Source organism: Opisthorchis viverrini (assembly GCF_000715545.1).
Source record: "Opisthorchis viverrini unplaced genomic scaffold opera_v5_52, whole genome shotgun sequence".
NCBI classification, from domain to species: Eukaryota; Metazoa; Platyhelminthes; class Trematoda; order Opisthorchiida; family Opisthorchiidae; genus Opisthorchis; species Opisthorchis viverrini.
Window position 1 is genome coordinate 1,021,943 of NW_008751708.1, and position 9,994 is coordinate 1,031,936.

Here is a 9,994-nt window from a genome sequence, read left to right on the forward strand (position 1 = left end):
GACCTGGTTGTGTTTGCGATTCATTCTTGTGAATCTCATATTTCTTGACGAGATGGCGAGGATAAGTTTTAGAAGGATCAACAGTCTATGACACAAATCTTCTATCTGAGACTGACAGCTAAGTTATCCGTTGTGGTCCAATGTGAGAAAGTCGATTGTAAAGTTTATATTAGAGATTTAGGTTAAAGATCCGAATGAATTTACTAAGAAATGTGTTAAGATCTGAAGCAGTGCTTGAGGATCCACGGACGAACAACCAACAATAGAGACCATCAAAGACAGGTGACGTTTCCCCACCAGAGCCTAGGGACTCACGTGGTCTCATGGGGGCTGGCTCAATCCGACGATTTCCTTTGTAAGCCTGTTATAAGAATGAAGAGTTTGGACTGAGATTTTCTCTGCATTTTGCATGAGTATTCCAAAGTTTATCCAACTAGAGCCATTTGAATGGTCATGGATTATGCCCAATTCCGAAAACACGCCAGTATTTTCTAGAATACCATTTTGGAATTTAGCTCATACTCAATGTTCGGTATAACTTTACGCAAAGAAGGAATTTCCAAATAGAGATCTGTGTGGGGAAGAGTTGTTTTCCTACACACTTGCATGAGTTTCTTCTTCGGATCGACCTTGCTCTGCAACTATTTTTTGGGCGTCCTTATTGAGATAGTCCCTCTTTTACAGAAGTTTGCGCATCAAAATGAATGTTGATATTGCGAGGAGATTTGAGGAATTTGCACCAACGAACGACCTACCGTTGTTCATGTACCCAGTTAAGATTAGAGGTCCGAATGCATTTACTAATAAATATGCTAAGATCTGTAACAGTAGTTGAGTATCAACGGAGTAACAATTCTATGCCAAACAGTCGAGAATCATTGTACACCAGTTTTATTCCCACTTAGAATCACCAGTAATGCGAATCTCCAGGGAGATACGAACTTGTGAGCCCCCAGTCGATAAGTGAAGCTAAAACCGTTCGGTCAAGAGCGGCAAATCAGTAATGTGGTCAACTTGCACTTGCCACTCATCTTCAATCACAATTCACATCACGTGGTCACTGAAGGAGCAAGTAAGCGGTGACTAAGTAAGACTCAACTGAATCCCTCATTTATGCTATTCCGTAGTTTGGTCTCCCTTTAGAGCTAATCTACCGTGCAAATGAGCGTGTTGCATATTAATTGACTTGCAAGTAGAACACAAATTGATAGAACCTGGGGACTATGCTTACCTGAACCAAAGAAGGCTGAAACTGGTGGTGGGCTAGCGAGGAGTTTTCACTAACTCTATGGTGTTCTGTTCTGCAGCTTCTCGAATGTCGTGCCAACTGGAAGATGAAGCTACCCACAAGCAGCTTATTCAGTTGAACAGTACCATAAACGGTGACCCATCAGTGGCAGCATTCAAAACTCGCAGCCATCCTATCCAGCTTTCTTGGGCCAAGAAGTAATGTTTGACATTAGTAATTTAAGGCAGCTCCTTATGGTGCAGTAAGCTTTTGACTGTCTGGTGAATAACGTTCGTTGTCTTGCCACAGTAGCTACTGATGAAGGAATGTCGTCGAAAAGCGGATTTTCTGACACCTCATTGAAATCGGGTTTCTCCTAAGAGGATCACACACCACGCCTTGGTTGAAACGGAACTTTGATGCAGCCTGCAGCGATTTCCATCTGATGGAAACTCTTTTGAGAAGGGTTTACAGTGTTCACTTCATACTCATGGTTGCGACATCCTGGTTTTGATGATCATATGGGTACCTAATTAAGGTATGACACTCCACATTACATAAACCTCTGGGCTGTGGATGGAACGGATTCCAGAAATTGTGTGCCTGCGCGTTTTATGTCTTTGTCCTGCTACCCAATTTAAAACTGTTCATATTTGAGACCTTCATTTCGAATCAATCCTGCATGTACAAGCATTCATCGATTCTTGATGGCGTCAACTTGGTAACATTTGAGATAAGGGTAGGAAATTATCTTTTCAGTAAGGCCCTAAGACTGTAAATGCTAAGTTTATTCTGATCTGCTCTTAATTTTCACAAAATGACAGAACAAACTCGGAACTTTCAGTGGTCTATTGATTTTTCTAACGTGTCGTCTTTATGGCCGTAATGACCAGCTTCAGTGCATCAAACTTCCACCAAAACAATGAACAGCCTCATGGCCGAAAGAAACCGTTTACTTCCATCATACGTTCATTCTTCTGAGTAAGCCACCCCTTTATCATCTCGACGAGGGAATTGTTAACATAGAGAACCCTTTTTTCCCGGACATTCTGCTTTTTTTCGAAAGTCACAATAATGGGTGTGAAGCTAATGGCGCCAGGGGCACTGGAAAGCTGCAACTTTTTATCGACTAATATCGGTTGAGTCTAACCGGTTGGATATTTTTAAGGTCTATCGTAACTGAGAAGACCTACGGATAGCAGAAAGAGTAACATTGTCACTCGACGAAAGACCTAACTGGACGATTGAGTAAAACCTGGACTGATTTGCAAATTCCCATTGAAGACTGAAACAGAACTTTAAAACAATTAAATAACTGTTCTGAAAGTCGATTGTTTCACTGCAAAGTAAGTGATACCTTCCCAGTTACACTGTGTAGTACAAAAACAGAATGGAATGGATCAATAATACTAGTGTTTTCGATGACCCTCCGTTGGGTCGTAAAATATCGGGGCATTTTTACAATATGCAACGAAACGGTCACTGGTGAATGCAACCAAGTTAAAAGTAATAAAAGTTGTCACTGAACCAAAACATTTGAACCTCATTCACTTGCCTTCGCGGACGCTCTTGTCTCACGAACCGAAAACAAGGGAATATTCGTGAATCAAGCAGTGCTTTTGAAGTAGCACAAACAACATGGATCAGTGAACTCATTTTGAGGCTGTTTTGGAGCTGTCCACAGAGCATTCACCAGTCTACCGATGATCATCCGTTTCGTTGTCTAGTGATGGTTGCGGTCATATTGAGTGGTTTACGAGACCTCTTACAGTGCATTCAGAAAACGTTTTTACCGAGTTCCGATATTTCTCCGGAATTCTACTCATGTGACTGCTGGAAAGCCCGACTAGTTAAACCCCACGGTTTTGATCCATGTACAGTATTTAATGTCTTTGGGTTTCTTATATGCACGACATTGTCATGAATCGTAAGAATAAGCTGGATACGTTATAGCATTGAGGAAAGGCCACGAAAACTATAATGTCCTTTAGGAAGTGCTGTTGGTTTATAAACAGCTAAGAGTAAATCCAGAATGATCTCTAGGAGACTTGGTAAATCCTAAGACATGACTGATATTAGTCCCCAAATGAGATTTCTTCCTTTCGGTGAAGCCAATCGATGTTGAAAAGCCTAGGAGCACCGATGACTAGTCAGTGTGTGAACACATATCGTGATTTCCGTGAGTGAAGGTTGAGCGGTACCGCATTCTGCTCAAGTGCAACAGTGCTTTTCTGCGATTCAGCATAGATTGGCCTGTTAAGACGAAATATCAATTGGAAACAACCGAATTTCCTCATACTAAGATAGTAATTTTACCTACAAAATCCTCACATTGGAAAGTTGTAGCCAGTTATCCCTCCTTGTCTTCTATTCGCCATAAATGTCAGTTTCCCCATGATGCCAGGAAAAGCCCTCCCTCCAAATGCCATCCACACAGGTCCATAAATTTTTAAACAATACTGTACATAAGGAGATGCTAAAAGTGTTTCCGGGTTTTCTGTTTGGCGCCTCCGAGGATTACTATATTGTTTGAAGTTCTCAGTATCCAGGTTATGTGGGGTAATACGCGAGCAACGTTAGCTGAATAGGAATGTTGAGGGAGATAATCGTTCTACGGTACCCCATCAGATTGTTCTTGTGGGTTGCTACTAGCCTATGCTGACCAGCGGGACCCATAAGCGGCTTGCAACCATCCGGGTGGGATAAAAATTACTCGCGAAACCTTTTTATTCATCAGACTTACAGCGTGAATAGTTTCTGAAGCTTTAGAAATCTCTCCAACCTTTGATTTGCACACCATTCGTGAAGTCTTACTCAAACAACTTCCAGCAATAAAAGGAGATGGTGCCCGAACACTGCGCTACCCTTTGAAATAGTTGCTTCTCAGCGGTTTGGAATTAGCAGACAAGAATAGAGAACAGAACAATCATACGGCATACAGTACCATTGACTTAAATTGTGTTTTGGCTTTTACTTTTACTGATGACCTTAAAATTCTCTTTATACCAGTGAGCATCAATTGCTTACAGCTAGTTTTGCAAGTTACGAACTCAATAGTTTGGTAAACAGATTCGCCTTTGAATCTTTTGAACTACTTGTTATCTGGTTGCTATCCCACACATGCTACGAGGAGTGCTCACCTTCCAACTAGCGCCAACGCCACTCGAAGATTCCTTGGGTTACAGAGGCTTAGGTTCTACAGCCGGTTTGGAGGTTTAAGCGACTGAACAGAGAAGAATGTCTTATTGAATTATGTTTGATATAACATTTCATCTACCCGCCAACCACATTTGGGTTTTCACAGGGAATTCAGCCTTTTTCTACATAAATTTTGTATTTATCGTCTAGCTAAGAGCAGTGAACAAAAAGTCCACTTCTGGTTGGAGCCACTAGGAAATCGCAAGTTTTCCTGAACGAAAAGAGGACCGGTTGTTTTCAAGTACTTTTTGGTTGGCATTCTTCGTACTGAAGTGAACACTTGACTCACCTCCCTCGGTGGACTTGCACAAGAGACTCACGATTGTCCGCTTAATGAAAAGGTTGTTGTCATACAACAGATGAGAGTGAGTCCGCGGTATGTGTCGGCTGCCTTCCGGTCTTGATGTCGTGTGGGTTGGCTGGCCATCAAAAGAAGTTCAGGAATGTAATTGGTTAAATGTACCCTTCCTCTATCGTTATCGAACGAAAGACTCCATCATTGGCGAAAATTCTCTTTGACTATGGGCTTAGAATAGCGAGTTCCGTGGCCAGTCTGGGACGTAGCTTCTTTCAGTCAAATTAGTGGATATACCTGGGTAAAATCCATGTATGAATTGTGTTGGCACATTACCTCGACCAATGTTGGTCGGTAGGCAGGCGTTTGATTTTAAGCAGTTTGTGGTGGTGGTCAGTTCTTTCGATTCAGGTTTGTGAGGCAAAGACAGATGAACTAAAACCACAATGAATATTCCAGAGCAGGAAGACGGCTGTTCAAACGAACGTGATGTGAGCGTAAATTCTTCAGATCTACAACACCTACAACTCTCCCAGAGTTTGTCCAGCAAGTTTAAGGTGTCTGCAGCGCTGCCTGACAGGTAAGTTCTGACAGGCAGGCCATTCGATCGACGCAAGCAGGACAGTTACTGGGTCACCGTTCGAGCCGTCAGACAAACCACTCACATCACTCGAGCATGAACATGAGTAATGTATTACGAATATATATGTATCGCGATATCTCGTAGTAAGTGAAACATGAGGCGGCCTGGTGCAGCACATTCAGTTGCCTGGAGACATCACAAACGAGAGTATCAGCTGGGTTCCAGGCGAATCTTTCGCAAAACTAAATTAGTTTGCAAATGAAAGTATTCAGCTAACATGCTCGCCTGTTCAGACATGAAAGTTCAGATGCGTCGTGTGCGCTGTTGAAGTAGTGGTGATCTGCTCGCCACGCATGTCAGACGTACAGAGTTTAAACACTTAAGCCTATGCACTGCTGATGAGCTCTAATGAGAACGAAGCTCGAGTTCGATACCATCCCCCTTTGGTGTGGCCTCACTAGAATAATTGCACCAGGACAAGAGGACGACTATTCAAACAAGAGTGATACGAACAAGAATCCTACAAAACCGCCAACAACCACATAAAACTTTTCTGTGTTACGTCTGTTGTAGGCTGAAGATAACCAAGTTGTCCAATATTTTTCCTTCTCGTCTTATTCTAGATCAGCACACGTCCAAAGGTTCGTTAAGAATCATGTTTATCCTGCATGCACTGGTTGGGACATGATAGATTCGTCCCAAAAGATAACTATTTGCCCGTAGAGTAATCAATACTGGTGTGTATGTGTGTGTGTGTGCAATTATATGTTCAGTCATCTGCAGAATGATTAATGAAAATGTAGTTATTTCCTGCAGACAAATAGTGAAACATCGGCGCCTTGCGAAAAATTTATTTTTCTGTTTTATTACTTTGTCTGACAGTCCACCAGAAATCTGAGTGCAGCCCTGTCAATTTATAGCTAGGGTTCACATGCTAAATATGTCTCTATCCCTGTCTTGGTGTGAGGGGATTCTAGCTGTTCCACAGTGTTTGGTTATCGATCGTTAAGATCATATATCCCGTAGATTTTGTATCGTGTACATCCTGTGGATGGCTGGTAATGAGCTATTCTGGTCTGATCTGTGGATACACACTCTGGAAAATCATATCAAAAAGCTGAAAACTGTACGTTCGTTTCCAAAGGGGAGATGAACAAAATTCAATGACGATATTGACGTGGTTTGAGACAGTGTCTTGATTAATATTCCTGATCGCAACCAAACTGAATGACAAGCGTGACACACTCGATACGAAACGTTATGAGGTCATAACACACTCTTGCGGAAGCATAGCATTTAAATAAACTAGTTGAGTTCTTCTCTGCAGACACAACTGTTACTGAGCGATCCTGGGCAAAGTTAGCCGGATAAGACGCTTGCACTTCGGTCAAACGGAAAACGCTTTTCACGAGACAGTTTTCTTGTGAAAAGAGTGACTAAGGAACCAAGTGGTGGAATTTTACCCGTATGTGGTAGGGTACGATTGCGTCTTTTAATGTTCGAACCCATCCCGTTTACCAGTACACTTGGCCTAACCGCTAAAACTCCGCGAATCTCACAACATACACGTAAAGGTCATAAAGGTTCTGGAGATATCTAACGAGATGAATATCGCAGCCACGTTTTTTAAACAACAATATGAGAGTAAAAATGACCCCCCCCTGGTTAATTAGGCCTGAATTTTGATTTGAAGCCGAAATATTTCTAAAGGTTAAGCATCCAAGTGTTTTCTAGACAGAAAAATTAGTTTATTGTTGTGCAAAGGGGTTAGCCAATCAACAATCGAGATTCCATCCTGTAAATGAAACCAGTCGATGCTTAAAAACGGAGAAGCACTGTACAGCCATTTCGTCATCACTGGGAATTAGGAGCTGTACGCATCTCACGATACTCGTGACCTCCCAGTTAACGGTCGACGCTTACAGGACAGAATCTAATTTGAAGTTTACCAAATCGCCTCTCGATAACACCAGTCGATAAGTCGTCCAAAGATGGTTTTACGAGGATGCTGAGGCCTCTTCTTGAGGATTCGTCACTCTAGAAGCCAACCAGTACGTGATCAAGTAAAGTGGTTTTCTTTGGCTGAAGGTTGATACCATTTCAAAAGCGTCTTCATCAGTAGGTAATCAGTGAACAAAATCTGTAAAGACAGCTCGCCAACAAGTATAAACTCTCATTAAATCCTTTTCCATTTATTGAGCGATGCTAACATTTTACGGTTCGCTATGCCTAATGAAGGAATATACCTATCGAAGTTAGTTGTACGATGATAACCTACTAGCTTTTTCCACTTTAAAGCTCTATGAATCAAATTTATTGAGTTGTTGAGTACGGTGTAAAGCCAGATCGATGCAAGCATTTTCAACAAACTGAGCCAAGTTTTTTCACTTTTTGTTTCTTTTATATGTTTGATCTTGACGGCAAAACGCCAGACGTGTTGGGTTATTCTCATCACTGTTTTTTAGCTGATTTGGCCAGTTGCTGAGATTTCTTCCGAAATGAGATGATACAACTCGATCTTAATGGTCACTACCTCAAAACTCGGAGAGTGTTCATCAAGAATATATACCCGGAATTTGGAGTTGGCTATTGGTCTTTAAATTGTGTAACTAGATGTGTATAATGTCTAAGCACATAAGTCATAAATGCAAAGATGGACATTTCTATGTATTTTGGCAAGTTGCTAAGCGAAGCCAGCGGAACGTAGTATTAGGCGGAGCATGATAAGGAGGGTCTACCAATTACTGTTACCCAACTGCACAATAAAGTGTGATTACCTGAACTTTGGACGGAAAAAAGAGTAAGCGGAGTGTACCCAGGATTTGGGGATGCCGAAATCGACCCAAAGCTGCATTGTATTCAACTTCTTAAAGCGGCATGATCATTTAGTTCAGTGCAATTTCCAAGTTCACCAGCCGTGTGCCGAAGTGCAGTAGGTCCGGTTGTTACAGCTTGCTCAACAAACATAAGAAGAGTAGTGGATTGAGAGCTACACGTTTGAAAGCAGTGGCGCAACATGGGCACTGACGACCGCTGGATCTGGTTGCCTAGTATGCCAGGATGTGAGAGCTACGCAGTGAAGGCGATAGCTTAGATGCAAGAGCACCATTGGCCGCTGAACACAGTCATATCTGTCAGAGCCACCTAACATTGGTTTGCTTAGTCTCCGGGTTTCCGTACGGGGGGATGACGGCTACAAAAGCAGCTCAGTTGATCGGTAAGGACTTCCGCGCTTCGGTACCAAGCTACCAACTGACCACCTCTCTATCGTCTCCGCCCGATACAAGCCTAGGTGAGGAAAATTTTACGAGGCAATCCTCTAGTATACGATGAACATAGGGTAAAAGGCGTAACCGGTGAAGTGTAACCAGCTTTTCTGCCGAGGGGGAATGAACTTTGCCGGTCATACGGTTTCAAAATGAAACATGCGTGACAGGTACGTACTGTTCACAGCTTACTCCTTCGAATAGGTGTGCTGCACCAGAAGAGTTGTCCTTCATATTCGGTTCAAAGTGCTTTCCAGTGTTATTAAAAAATTAATTCTGCATTCGAACGGAGTTTCTGCACGGAATTTTCGCCCGATACAGACATGTGTTGTTAATGATGCTTTTACACTAACCCATCCAGGTCAAAATGGTGTAATATAAATAAATCAGACTCCACGGACATCTAAGTCGAGAAAGTTTGGCCTTATTGCGATGACCAGATATAATATGCAATGAATATATAATGAATTGATACATATTTCGCGTTATTTAAATAGATGAGCCTTAATCTCCGCTAGCACCATATCGTTCCCTCATTTTTGTGGGAGCCACATTTCAGGGCTTCCCAAAAATACATTGACACGGCTAAATGGCATTGAAAAGCTTGTATTTCAACACTGATGTTGTGATCGAGAGATGGTGAAAAGGATTATGGCAAGGGTGAAAAGGATGATAACGAAAAGGATGAAACTGGTTGTGATGATGACCCCAGAAGCTCTTCCTGGTGATGAAGGTGGGGAAAATGTTTGTGATGACGATGAGGACAGTGATAGTGGAAAGTATGCGAAGGATCTAGTGATAATGGCGATGATGATGGTGATGATGATGATGATGATGATGATGATGATGATGATGATGATGATGATGATGATCGTACTGGTGATGATTTTGACGATAAGGATGATGAAGAGACGGACGCTGATGGTGATTCTGACGACGGCGATAAAGAAGAGGATGGCGATGATGGGAGGAGGATGGGAAGGTTAAACGTGAAAAAGGATACGAACGGGTTCGCCGTGCTTCAAAAACTACATATTTCCTTACATTCACCAATTTCAGCAGGGATGATGCAGAGTTCCCAGTCTTGCATAGTTCGTGTTTAGCGTGCCGCGTACTGAAAACAATCAACTCAACTCATAACTGGTAGGAATAAGGAGTGAACGAAACCAACCGGTCCCATTTTTCTACCAAAACGTTAAGGCATTTGTGCATTTAACGGTCCTCTGAGCGCGTAAACTCCGTTGGTCTTGATTTGTCAGCACTCTCCCACTGAATAGGCAAAGTTTCGGACTGACCTTTCGGTGAAAAATAACAGAAGACTTTCTTGCATCAACCCGGTGGCTTGAATGTGTTTCGTGAGTAATCAGGCGGATTTCTGAATCCGAACTAGTCACCTAATTTAAGCATCGAGACGTATCTGGAGG

The 9,994-nt window shown here is 42.3% G+C and overlaps 1 protein-coding gene across 1 annotated transcript; it reads left to right on the forward strand.

Moving 5' to 3' along the window:
- Positions 1-3,346: 3,346 nt before the first annotated feature.
- Positions 3,347-9,673, forward strand: T265_03582 (hypothetical protein; the record flags this gene model as incomplete). Its single annotated transcript, XM_009168101.1, has 3 exons — positions 3,347-3,407; positions 5,181-5,301; positions 9,367-9,673. 3 exons carry the CDS (start codon positions 3,347-3,349, stop codon positions 9,671-9,673), a joined length of 489 nt encoding a protein of 162 aa, XP_009166365.1.
- Between the last annotated feature and the right edge of the window lie 321 nt (positions 9,674-9,994).